The 13,217-nt window shown below is 47.7% G+C and overlaps 4 protein-coding genes across 4 annotated transcripts; 3 read left to right on the top strand and 1 right to left on the bottom strand.

The window, feature by feature from the left end:
* Positions 1 to 1,600: 1,600 nt before the first annotated feature.
* Positions 1,601 to 2,665, top strand: NECHADRAFT_89082 (uncharacterized protein; the record flags this gene model as incomplete). The annotated part of the gene is made up of 1 exon (XM_003039494.1): positions 1,601 to 2,665. The coding sequence occupies one exon, from the start codon at positions 1,601 to 1,603 to the stop codon at positions 2,663 to 2,665; it is 1,065 nt and encodes a 354-aa protein (XP_003039540.1).
* Positions 2,666 to 3,526: 861 nt separating this feature from the next.
* On the top strand, positions 3,527 to 5,196 carry NECHADRAFT_55953 (uncharacterized protein; the record flags this gene model as incomplete). Its single annotated transcript, XM_003039495.1, has 5 exons — positions 3,527 to 3,622; positions 3,676 to 3,937; positions 3,986 to 4,177; positions 4,244 to 4,635; positions 4,777 to 5,196. 5 exons carry the CDS (start codon positions 3,527 to 3,529, stop codon positions 5,194 to 5,196), a joined length of 1,362 nt encoding a protein of 453 aa, XP_003039541.1.
* Positions 5,197 to 7,139: 1,943 nt separating this feature from the next.
* Positions 7,140 to 9,053, bottom strand: NECHADRAFT_2320 (uncharacterized protein; the record flags this gene model as incomplete). The annotated part of the gene is made up of 6 exons (XM_003039506.1): positions 7,140 to 7,410; positions 7,468 to 7,529; positions 7,580 to 7,951; positions 8,019 to 8,618; positions 8,810 to 8,909; positions 8,965 to 9,053. Coding segments are annotated over 6 exons (1,494 nt in total), but the record flags the coding sequence as incomplete, so codon positions are not given.
* A 1,456-nt stretch (positions 9,054 to 10,509) lies between these two features.
* Positions 10,510 to 12,413, top strand: NECHADRAFT_89085 (uncharacterized protein; the record flags this gene model as incomplete). Its single annotated transcript, XM_003039496.1, has 3 exons — positions 10,510 to 10,572; positions 10,628 to 12,299; positions 12,388 to 12,413. The coding sequence occupies 3 exons, from the start codon at positions 10,510 to 10,512 to the stop codon at positions 12,411 to 12,413; spliced, it is 1,761 nt and encodes a 586-aa protein (XP_003039542.1).
* Positions 12,414 to 13,217: the final 804 nt, after the last annotated feature.

Raw genomic sequence — 13,217 nt, forward strand, 5'->3', positions numbered from 1 at the left:
TAACTAGAAGCCAAGTTATAATATAATAGAAGTTAAAACCTATAGGGTTTTAAACTAGGATATTTAAAACCGGATAAGAAATACCCTATAGAAAGAGATAGGTTTAATAGTATTATCGGGCTTTTAATAAAACCCTAAGTCCGAGATCATATGATCTTCCTAAAAGGGAAATAAGCCTAGAAAGGGTAATATTAATACTCCCTTATATCTTACTTATCTAAGTAGCTATTGCTTAGGTAAGTAGTTTATAGGAAGCGTATAAGCTAAAGTATAGGGTAATAAAATCCTAGGCTTATATCTTATAAGCTTATTTTTCTAGAATTTTATTTATAAAAGACCTTCTTAGAAATAAGGTATTTTATAATTCTAAAAGCTTCTTTAATAGCTACTTTAAAGTTACTTTAATTAATAAAGATATTAATAGTCTCTTAGTCTTAATTAGACTTATTTTTATTTTCTAAGAAGTCTCTCTAGATAGGTTTAAATTATACCTTAGCGGTTCTATAAAAAAGGGGTATAATAAAAAGTACTTTTTTTATATTAATATTAATATATTAAGAAAAAAGCCTAAAGTATCTCTTTATCTTAATAAAGAAAGATATAATATTATAGGCTTATCCTATAAATAATTTAAGTATTATAGGTCTAATAATTTCTCTTAGATCTTTATTATAATATTACTAAGTAAATATTATAAATTAATTCTATACTTAACCCTAGAGTTAATTAACTATACCTCTAAGCTATTAGATTTTAGCTATAAGTTTAGCGATACTTAGGGGCATCTTATTATAAGGTAATAATTTTCTAGCAGAAGATTTAATAAATAAGGTATTTTATTTATTAAAAGATATATTATTTAATAATAGAAGTATTATATAATATAATATAGAAATATATTAAATAAGAAGCTATTAATATATAATATCTAATATTTTCTAAGGGAATAAACTAAGTATATTAGGTTTATTATTAATAAAGAGTCTTAGTATTACTATATAATAGGGGAATTATATCTTAGTAATAGATTAAGAAAGTCTTAAAAGTAATTAAAGTCTATTAATAGCTTAAGGGCTAAGTATTTATCTAAGGTATAATAAATATTATATATATATAAGGGGCCTCGCACTTAGTGAAGTAAGGTCTAAGTAAGGGCCTCGCACTTAGAGAAGTAAGGTCTAAGTAAGGGCCTCGCACTTAGGGAAGTAAGGTCTTTTATGATAGGTGGGTTATAAAGGGAATTTATGGGGAGTGTTTTAATACGTGATAGGGGATATATTAGGCCGTAACATTTAGGGTCAATGACTTCGGAAATTCAGGCGGTGAAAGCCGCGTCTTTGGGTGGGCCGGCGATATGAACTTTTTCTTCGCAAGTTTGCGCCGAGGGGTGTCTCTAACACTGATTGAAAACTTAGATTGCTAGTCCACTGGAAACATTTTCTAGAGCCTGTTACGCCTTGTTTCTATCTCTCCCCGCTGGTATTTAATTCCTGTTTCCTGAGTGTTACTCGTCTTTGATATTTTTCCATCCCTTACTTCTGCCCTTAACCGCACTCTTTGAGATCCCTGTGATTTTCTTCACATTCACTAAACTCCCAACATGGTGTCTTATACCCCGAATCCTGGTCGCTCCTTCATGAGTGACAACATAGCCGGCGCATCACCCGAGATCGTGCAAGCTATCGTCGCCGCGGCCTCTGAGCATGTTGCACCATATGGAAATGACACCATCACAAAAGCGGCTCGTCAGCGGCTACAAGAAATCTTTGAGCGGGAAGTCGACGTCTTCCCAGTTTCGAGCGGAACCGCAGCAAATTGCATCGGATTAGCGTCTCTAGTCAAGCCTTGGGGCAGTATTCTTTGCCATCCGGACAGCCACATCAACAACGATGAGTGTGGTGCTCCAGAAGCCTTCACAGGCGGCTCTAAACTCGTTGCGGTGTCTGGAAAGGATACCAAGCTTGATCCCCATTCTCTGCGAGCTGCAGTACGTCGAAAGGCCGGCGACGTTCACAGTGTCCAACCATCTGTTGTCAGCATCAGCCAGGCGACTGAAAGCGGAGGTGTCTACACGATCGATGAACTCTGCGAGCTATCTTCGATAGCCAAGAGCGCAGGCTTGCGTGTCCATATGGATGGCGCGCGTTTTGCCAATGCACTTGTTCATCTCGGTGCATCCCCAGCCGAGATGACCTGGAAGGCAGGTGTTGACGTCCTCTCTTTCGGGTTGACCAAGAACGGCGCAATGACGGTCGACATCATTGTCTCATTCAACCCTACCTTGGCACCCGAGCTGGCCTTTCGCCAGAAGCGAGCGGGCCAGCTGGCCTCCAAGATGCGCTTCCACACCGCCCAGATTGAGGCCTACCTTGCCGATGAATTATGGTTGCGAAATGCCCGTCACGCCAACGGGTTAGCCGCACGCCTGGCCGCTGGTCTCAAGAGTATTCCTGGGCTAGAGCTTATCAAGGAGCCGGAAGCCAACATACTCTTTTGTCGCCTGTCGCCGCATGTGATAAAACAACTGCTTGGTCGTGGCTATCAGTTTTACCACGACAGATGGGAGCCTGGGACAGTTCGCTTTGTAACATCTTTCTCACATGCTCCCAGCAGTGTAGACGAGCTTGTTGATGCTATTCGATCTTGTTACGTCAATAAGCTATAGAATAGATTTTAATTGGATGTAGTCAAGATGCAATCCATATTTGATCAATCCTCTGCTGGTTTCAATATTTAAAACATACGCATTTACCAACATAATTGAAGTATTGACAGTGTGACCAGTAACAGACTGAGACGACAGCAGCAAGCATCCGTCAGACATCCATACTGTCTACACTCTCGGCGTGTCAATAGGCTCAGGCATTTGAACTCCCTACGCCCTACGCCCTACGCCACGCGCCACGCGCCACGCGCCACGCGCCACGCGCCACGCGCCACGCGCCATGCGCCCTCTGCCCTCCTCCATACGCCATGCGCCAAATGCCACACGCTATCGCCCCTTCTCTTATCAACCGTATCGACTCGACAAATCTCCCCAGAACGACAGGCCCCCCAGATCTGTCGTTGTTCTACCCTTCAATTGGCTTATTCAAGCCTCAGAAGTGTTGACTCCCGTTCTCTAACCTAATGTGGCTAGCTCTGAGCCATCTGATTTAGCTATCTCTATGCAGAGACCAACGTTTACTCGTTGTGAGCAGGTCCGGGGCCTTATCCAACTGATTAGCCTTCCCCAGGAACTAGATTCCTTGGCGGCCACGGCTGGATCATGCTCCCCGCGATAAGCCATGAGGCAGACGCACCATGAACTTCTCCACACACACTGTTTACCCAGGCTTTGGCTCATCAGGAGTCACTGCAGTAGGAACCATGACCATCGCAAGGCCGTTTTGTTGAAATAGATTGGAATATCTCATGCATTTGACAAGTTCTCTACCTTTCCCCATCTGACTACTCCATACTACGCACCATCTTTAACATGTCCTACCTGAATGAGAAGAAAGCTGATCCAGAGGGTCTCTCAACCATGCCCTCGCAGGTCGGCGAAGTCCACGACAGCAACGACGTTGTCCATGACGCCGTCTTTGGCGACATCAGGGAAGACGGCCCTGACTATCGCAATGTGAGCCTCTCATGGGAGCAGTCTGACATTTGCCAAACTAATATCCCGTCTAGGTTGGGTGGATTGGATCCTCCGTTCTCATGATGAAGATCCAGATCGGCCTCGGTGTCCTCGCTCTTCCGGCTGCCTTTGACGACGTAGGACTTATCCCAGGGGTTCTCCTCCTGTCCCTCGTCGGCGGTATTGTGACCTGGACTGCCTGGGTGGTTGGCGTCTTTAAGCTGCGCCACCGCGAGGTCTATGGCATCGACGATGCTGTCCAGCTCATGTTCGGCCGTGTCGCACGCGAAGCATTTGGCTTTATCTTTTGTCTCTGTAGGTTGAACCACAACTGATCTAGGAATGTCTTCTAATCTTGTACAGTCTGGGTGTTCGGCGCCGGGTCGGGAATGCTAGGTATCTCTATCGGCTTCAACGCCATTACGTCTCACGGCGCGTGTACGGCCGCTTTTGTTGGCGTGGCCGCCTTTTTGGGCTTTTCGATTGCCAGTGTCCGTACCCTTGGTCGCCTCACCTGGTTTGCATGGGTTGGATTGGTCTTTCTTCTGGCAGCAAGTAAGTGTTAACAATCGTACCAAAATCTCCTCCTCTCTCAAGAACTTCCTGTAACGTTGTGCCCAGTCTTTACCGTGGCCATCAGCGTCGGCGTCCAGGACCGCCCCGATGCGGCACCTCAAGGTGGTGACTGGGTCTCTGATTATCAACTCGTTAACCGACCAACCTTCACTGGGGCTATGAATGCCATCTCGACATTCCTCATGGCCTATAGCGCTATCCCTGGATTCTTCCCGATCGCAGCCGAGATGCGGAACCCCCGGCTCTATACACGGTCCCTCATCCTCTGCCATACTGTCGTCTCTATAGTTTATATCGCCATCGGATGCATCGTGTATTATTTTTGCGGATCTTATGTCTCTTCGCCAGCCCTCGGCTCTGCGGGCAAGCTAATGAAAAAGATCTGCTACGGGTTAAGCCTTCCAGGCTTGATCGTAACTACAGTTCTGACCATTCATGTACGTATTCGACGAATGACTTACTAACATCATGTTATGGCCTTTCTCCCCATCCCCCACCCCAGGTCTCTTACTAGACTCCTGAGAACGAAATCCAGGACCCCCGACACAACTAGTACAGTTGGCTAATAGATCGAGCAGTTTGCTAGCAAATACATCTTCCTCCGTCTTCTAAAGGGTACTGAGCACCTCAACAAGGGCACACTTAGGCACTGGACGACTTGGTTTTCCTGCACCTTTGGATGCGCCTCCGTGTCGTACATCATCGCGAGTGCCGTTCCTTCTTTCGGAAGCCTCGCGGCCCTGATTGGCGCCTTTTTTGGCACGCTTCTCTGTGTTCAGCCGATGGGTTGCATGTGGCTGTACGATAATTGGAGTGCTGGAAAACAGGCCCGATCCCCATGGTGGATGCTCCAGGTGTGTTGGAGTATTTTTGTCATCATTATCGGCACTATTATCTTGGTGGGAGGCACGTATGGTTCTGTCTTGAGTATCAAGGAAGCATATGGGGCGTCTGGGGGTCATGGCGCTTTCTCTTGTGCTGATAACTCTCACTCTTAACGGGCGTTGGTACGCATATAGTACTGAAGAATCAGTATATAATATACCTAACTTATATATCTTCTAGTGAAACTTTTTTACGCTTGTATGCTAAACATCCTTGCATATGTCCTAAGTCTTTTATATTACCGACTATAAGGTCGCTCTAAGTAGCCCGGAGGATAGTAGTAGCGATGCTATGCTTAGTAGAGGATTATATATAGCTAGATATTTTCAGGCTTTCTGTTGGGTGTAAATCTGCGCTCCATAACGCGTCTTGACTCTTTACAAGCAGTCCATAATCCCCCGTCGATAAGATATGTCGAGATATTGCTTTCGTCGGAACCTGGAATAATAAGCTGGTGGTCGTGGTGAGCGTCGGCATAGTCTTCATCGAGAACCATAATCCTCATTTTCTCCAAAGCCCCAGTATCTTCGCGATTATAGAGCTTGAATATCTGTATGCCCGGACAGGCCGGTCGGACAGCCAGGTTCCAGATCTGGTCCCTGAGCTCCCAGGGCAAGTCGCCAAACTGGTGAAACGAGGTAGCCATTGTGAGGGATGAGAGTAATAGGAAGAAAGGGATTATCGATTGTAGGGGAGATGCTGTGGTTTGTCGCTGTCGAGCTTTGCGCGATAAAGAGACGTGAAAAGTGAGACTGGATGAGATTGGACTTCACCACCCTGGGATGGGCATCTATTATTTATAGCCTTCATTCTAGGTCATAAGGAACTTCTGTGATAAGGTTTGGTTGCAAACCAAACGAGCGACTCCCCTCCGCAGGCCAAGAACTCACCAGTAGCAATGGTCAACAAGTTTTACGGCTAGGTTTCAATGACGTATGGTTTCTTTTTAGTTTCTTCTTGTTATTCCTTCCCCATACCGAGATTGATATCTGGTCTACAGAAATATCACGGCAGCCCAACATAGGTATCTCGTTCATGTCTTCGATCCTCTAGCTCGGTTATCCCAGCTTCAACTATGATAAATGACATATTTCCAATTCCAACACAGTGACCTATTTTCATGTCTCTATTGTGTTAAAAGTTGATGTGTACGCTAAATATAGTTTGGCAACTCGCCGAGATTCTGCATTTAAGCTGCCTAAATTACCGTGCACCTCCTGAAGGGTTTAACTTTTTATCATGCAGGTAGGTATGAGTCCCCTCATGTTCGAACTCATCGTGAGCCATGTAACGTGTTCTTTTCCTGCAAGCGACTAACTTTATCTACCCGCTTGACTTCGTCAAGATAGATCCTAGAAGAGCAACACAGGCATTTCATACCTCTGAGAATAAGGAAGGATATCATCTTGTACAGAAGATGTACCTTTTCATCTAATTCTTTCTGGCTATTTCTATAGAAGTTAAACTAATTAGGTTATGGTTTTAACTTCCACACTTCCATCCAAACAGGGTCTAAAGAGCCTAAAGGTCTTGGGAGAGTCTTTATACACCGTAAAACTATCATATTATCATACTTCTACCGCGAAGAGCCAACACCACAACAGCTCAGGCTTGGATTTCTTTCGGTAACTCGAGAGGTAAGTGAGATTCAGCAGTTCACGGTAGGCTCCTACACGCTCAGACTAGCGTCGTCACATTGATGTCTGTGTTCTTTTGCTGTCGTGGCTGATTGCTTTTGCTTTTGATGTGTTGCAGGCTATGATAATAATAGAACTAGGGTTATCACCTGCGCTCACATAGAAGGCACGGGGCCTAGTCAAGACTTTTTACAGGTGACCGAGAGAGTCCTAGCGTATGACAAGTGTATGAAGGCCTCCTTTTCACGAGTGACGAGGAGAAAACTGCCTTATCAGATCACTTATGTTGCAAACGTTTCAAGAATACTAAAATATAATTACTACGGAGTCAGCCCTCAGACTGAAGAAGAAAAGTAGATGATGTAGGAGTGGGCCCTCAATCGTATACTCGGGCAAGTTCTTCGAGGGATCCTTTATCGAAGCTCTTCCACGATCTTGTCCGCAGCGACAAGAGCAAAACAAGCAGCCGTGAGGGTTGGGTTACAGGCATTCCCGGTGGGAATAACGCCACAGCCGCCAAGGACAAGCTTTTCCTGGCCCCAGACCTTTCCGAACTTGTCAACTACGCTGTCCTTCTTATCCTCACCAGCACGGTAGGTGCCGCAAATGTGGAGGGCGGAGCCTGGAGCGAGATACTTTGGCTCGGCTCCAGGGAGGAAGCCTCCGAGCTTCCTTGCAACATCAACCATACTAGGGGAAGTCAGTATTAATTTCAGCGACATGATGAGGCAAAGTTATAGGGCTTACTCGTCAATCATCGCCTTGGTGCGGTCACGGGCAGCGCCACTCATGGAGAACTTGAAGATGGGCTGTTGCAATGTCAGACGGGTCTTTATCGTTTGACTGGAGCCGCACGTACCTGTGGCATCTTGAACTGGTCTTGGTAAGTCTCGGAGAACTTGACATAGTTGTCCTCGTTTGGCTCCACGTATGTGAACCAGCGCAAGTCGACAATGAGACGCTGGTCGACAGTAGGAGGGACTTGCCCATAGCCAAAGGCGTCACGATGAATCTGCGTGTGCCAGGGGTACTTCTCGGAGAACGGGAAATAGCACTGGGGATCAGGGTCGCTGAATGGGAAGGGAAGTGGGTCCTTGGGGTGCTTTTTCTCGTGAAGCTGGACGTATCCGTCCCAACCAAGGTTATAGGGATCATCCTTGACAGTGTCCACAAGGTTTCTGTCGAGAACAATTTGACAGAATGCCATGGGCTGCTCAGTCATGTAACGACCCTAGTTGTCACATTCATGTCAGTGGGCGCTGTGCTGCAGTCTTCGCCTGTTTTGATGCTGAACTTACCAGGGCTGGTAGCGAGCGACCCAGTGCAAGGCCTCCTTTCTCAGGGGGGTTACAAAGAATGCCAGGTGTGAGCACGGCACCAGCACAGATGACGTACTTCTTGGCCTTGATGTAGTAGATTTCATCTTTCAGAATGTCCTTCACCTTGGCCATCTCAACTTGGTTATCTGGCCCAATAGCAAGAGCAAGGCACTGAGTGTTGGGCTTGATCTCGAACAGGTCGTTCGGCTTCTTGGGCTCTGAGAGATCTCCCAGGATTGTGGCAGTCGCAGACCACTCGACGTAATGCTTGTTCTGTTGGTTCCTTTTACAAGCCAGAGGCATGCTCTTCATCCCACGGTCCGGGAAAGCCTGCTCGAGAGTCCTCTTGACAAGTTGCTGACGAATGGACTTCTCAAAGGTCTTTTCGTTTGTGTCAAATAACTTCTCTGCCCTGTCGTACAGGCTCTTCCACTTGTTGTCGTCGAACAGAGTGGATCTCTCCATGGGATGTTGGCGTGGAGTACAACAGGTCCAGTGAGAGCCCATGCCACCGACGACACGAGTTGCAGCCGCTGCTGGTAGGTTCTCAGAGGGAATCTGTTCCGGGTTCTGGCCATTCTTGATGAACGCGAACTGCTCCACCCTGGAGGATATGTCAGTCACACCGGCGGCTTTAAGTGGGGTGAGGGATGTATCATACTTGGGAGCCCACGATCCTGGGTCCAGGAGAATATCCGTGGTGTTTGTCGGGACTGAGAGGAGGTTCAATTCTCCCTTGACGGTGCTGTTGTACTCTGTTAGTGAAAGACGTTCAGGGTTTGGCTTTTGTGAACACACTTGGTAAACAGACTGATGTCCTTCTGGACAGCCATGCTGTTCTTCTTGTGGTCACCCACGCGCCTCGTCTCCCTGAGTGACAAATCAGTCAAAGTTCGTTCTCTTTGTGAATACAGGCGTCACATACTGCTCTCCGACATCAATCATCAGGACCTTTTTTCCATTGTCGACAAGTGTACGAGCGAAAACAGCACCAATTGGGCCCGACCCAACGATCAAGACTTCTGTCTCGATAAGCTTCTCAGGCTTGGAGCCGGTAGAGGGAGGGGCTTCGGGGCTCATGGCTGCGGATTATGTTTATCGGGGCTTTTTGAGTAGTAGACGTGTTGGATGATCGGAAAGAGAATGGTGTGATTCTGTATAAGGTGGAAGGCGTGCTTCACCTTTAAATATTTCAACCACCGGCTTTCACAGGTCTGTCGTCAGGGAGTTCGGAGACCACAACATACCAAAGTTTTGAGTATGGCTTGGTGTGGCGAGTTACATGTTTCTCTTCCCCTCTTGAAGGTATGGGATATTCTTGGGCCATTCTGTACTTAAGACTCGATTGATAGACATCTTGCTTGATTCGAGTATGTAGCCAAGAGCATAGGAGCCTCTCGTAGCATCAAGCGCTTGCGACAGCCCGAGACGTGGTTGTGGACCTTGTCCCATTGAGGTATGTGGCTGTGCTGGAAGAAGAAAGCTGAAATTCTTTGCTAGGTGCCACTAAGTCCATCTATTGGTAGAGCGGCTGCTTGCAAGGGAGAACCCCGCGCGGATGTAGCACATGTGAACCGTCGTTCGGGCCAGACCATTCTTGGCCCATTTTCTACTACTGGCAGCGTCAACAGCTTTGGCTAAAAAACCTGTCTCGTTGAGGACTGCTGGTTGATATCCTATACCTGGGCGCCCTGATGGCAGGTAATCGGCCTAATACGGAGCGCTTTTGGGAATGATATATTAGATGGGATGAATGGAGGCCGCTACATAGAAGCTTTGCCAGAGTTACTCAGTATCACACCGACGCCATCAAGGAGTTTGTGTAGACTGCAAGCCAGAATCATACTCTGACCGTCTAATGTAGTGAGGTTGATGGAAGCTAGCAAAATTTATGTCACTGGTAGTGCTGATCTCCTAGGTGGAATTCAAGGTGTATTCTTGGTCATTTATTGAAAACTTCAAGGCCGATTACGATCTTCCGGCTCAGTTCCTATCAAGGGCCGGGCTGCAACTATAATAAATAACAGATTGTCAACACACCATAACATCATGACCTGATGTTGACACAGTGGCCAGGGGCCGATTACGGGTGTTGTTGATGTTCATTCTTCTTAGTTACCCCGTATGTAGGAGTGGCTAAGCTCAAGAGAGAATTAGGCGCACAGACCTGTGCAAATCCAAGGGGATGGCCCCCCGACCTTAATTTATCTAGTCCCTTATCGCATTCATAGAATGCCAGTCTGATTGGCTCCATCGTACAGGATCCAGATGGCAGCGTGCTAGTCTCGCATAACCCTGGGGAGATGGCAACAAAGGCAGAGCGTCACCTCAAGTCCTTGACCAACCATCAACCCTGTCAGTACACTCCATCACGTGGTGCTTTTTCGATTTATCCGACCTCTTTTCCACTCCGTCGTATCCATCCTATCCGCAGCCTGTTACTGAATCTCCCTCCCCCCCCGCATCCCAAATGAGCGCTCCATACAACAGACGCATGGGCGCATGCCTACAATGCTCCCAAAGAAAGCGCAAGGTGAGATTACCACATCGTCTACTGGAACTTCCGATTATGACATCTCTATGGACAGTGCGATCATAAGCATCCTCGATGCTCCCAATGCCTTAAGAGAGGCCAGATTTGTGAGCCCAAGACATTCAGGTCCTTCACGCCGTCCGCTTTCAATACGGCACGATGGACTGAAGGGCTCTTGGGATCGTCACTCGCATCGGAGCCCAATAGAGATGGGGAAACGGAATTGTCGCATGCGCAGCGGACCCCTCTATCCACTCTTGACACTCCTGTACCTACCCCGGACGGTCATCAAAAGGATCTCACAGAAGCGGGTCATGATCTATGCGAAACGCCTATTCGTCCAAGTGCTTACTCTTACTTCACTCTTGGACATCCATCACAGGCAACCAACCATACCTCAAGCCCTCCAGGTCTCGGCCATATTCCAGACGCCTGGTACGATAACTCCATTAGCATAACGGCATTCCTATCAGAGTTGCATGATTCGGCCAAGGATACCAGTAATGAAGGAAATATTACCCCGAATGGAATGGCGGTAGCCATCCCCGAGTTTTTCCCACTGGAGGTTTCACCAAGCCAACTATATTGCCCGATGCCTTGGCCAGACGACATGCTTGCATCGCCCGAGAGGCGCTTCCTCTGGCAATATTTCCTTTCCGCAGCCGAGACCGACTTCCTGTGCCTCGACTGGGAGGATGTTGGTCACTTATACGCGTATCAGCACCCGTACGTCACCAACCTCCCTCATATGGCGCTTTCCAATGCCGCCCTACGTGGAGCCATTCTTTGCTTCAGTGCCGCCCAATACCAGCTGCGCTTCGAGCGGGAAGATTTCATCGTCACGAAGAGTGTCACATGTTCTGAGGCGGTTCGGTCCATGGAACTCCAACTGTCGAGCACGACACGCGATGAGAGTAATTTGCTTTCCATCGTTTATGCGGCTACCTTACTCTACTCTTTTGGGCCTGAGCGTCGCGATTATCTCCGGATAGCGTCACAGCTTGTCATCGAGTTTTTGGCAAGATGGAAACCAGAGACAAACGCATCCAAGTCATATCCCGAGATAACGCTGACGGAATACCGCTGGACTGTCATATCTACTCTCTGTTCCTTGCAGAAGCCCAATCCTGCTCTGGGCGACCGGATCTGCCACATGATTGAGATGGGAGACGATGAAATCGAACAAAAGTATTCCAACGCATTTCAAAGCTGGGTCAGCCACCCCATTTACACATTTTCACCTCGACTTGTCAATCCCTTGTTGAGAATCGGCCGGCTGTTGCAAAGTCAGCTTTCCCAACTCGATGCAGGAGCTGATCATGAGCCCCCTCCAACTTGGGAGAGCAGAGTGGTTGAGGCAGAAGAAATCCTCCTCCAAGCTCGTGAGCGAGATGCAAACGTTTCAGAGTCGGCACTCGATGGTGCAGATCCAGTGGCTGTGGTCGCACTGAATGAGTCTATGTACGCGGCAAGTTCCATCCTGCTCTACGCTCGCATCCATGGTCTCGCTTTCACAGCGCCATTCATCCGTCGCCAGACACGCATCGTTGTGGACGAGATCTCCAAGATCCAGCCCACATCGCATGTCTCTTATGCCATAGTATTCCCACTCTTTATCGCCGGATGCGAAGCCGTTGAGCCCCAAGTAAGGGATGTAGTCAAACAGAGACTTCGGGAGCCTCGAGGAGTATCGTATAACCGTGGAGACGTTATCGGCGCCCTCCATCGTATTTGGGAAATTCGGGATCTCGAACCAGGCCTCCCGTGGCCGCACTGGGTTGATAAAGGTAAGCACATCTTCTTGCACTGTTATAGACGCTATTCGAATCACACCGGGCTGACTGAAATACAAGTTGAACCACGATATCGAGATATTTGTTTGATGTAGATGGTGATCTTTCATCAATCATTGCACCGGGGGGGCATATTTTGGTTTGGGTTCATGGGCAAGGGACACGCGCATGTCGTCATCATATCAAAGGCTAGGGGTAGGGGGCAAGTCTTGTAGCTTGGGATGCTGCCTTTTCTTTTTCGAGAGGGGATGAAACACTTTCTTTTTCTCCTCGAATACGTCGTCTCGTGTCTTGATACTAGTCATCATATGACAATACGTCGCATTAGCACTCAAAGCTTAATCCTTATCGTTTGAACGGTTGTCACGAGTTTGGCTTAGTTTCCGCGGTTGATTTGCCCAATCAGGCCTGGCTTAATCAAGCCACTGGGACCAAAAGGGAAAGTCGGCGCGACCCATAACGTCACCGCCGCCGCCGGCCCAAGCCCAGTCAACGGCTTGACTGCATGCACGTTCAATGTGGTTGTAGAACTTCTGCCTTTAGAAATGCAATACCGAGATTGCGTTCTCGAGGTTGCTTTCCGTTCACTATTCTTTACTCTGCAGATTCAATGACAGATGGTATTGTGAATTGCTAATTGCTCCCGTGCTCGCCACCACCATCCCTTGGCGGGCCACACTTGGTGGAGGATGTGACATGTTGGATGAGCTTGACACTGGCGCGGGAAACTTGAATCGTAGTAGTAACGCACTTTGTTATGTTCTAGTGTGTCCACTCGACACGAGGCGGGGAGCAGCAGCATGTTGCCGTGATTCCGTTGTTAAAGATTGAAACACACGGAGTCACCACAGG

This window comes from Fusarium vanettenii, assembly GCF_000151355.1.
Source record: "Fusarium vanettenii 77-13-4 unplaced genomic scaffold NECHAsca_96_unmapped, whole genome shotgun sequence".
NCBI classification, from domain to species: domain Eukaryota; kingdom Fungi; phylum Ascomycota; class Sordariomycetes; order Hypocreales; family Nectriaceae; genus Fusarium; species Fusarium vanettenii.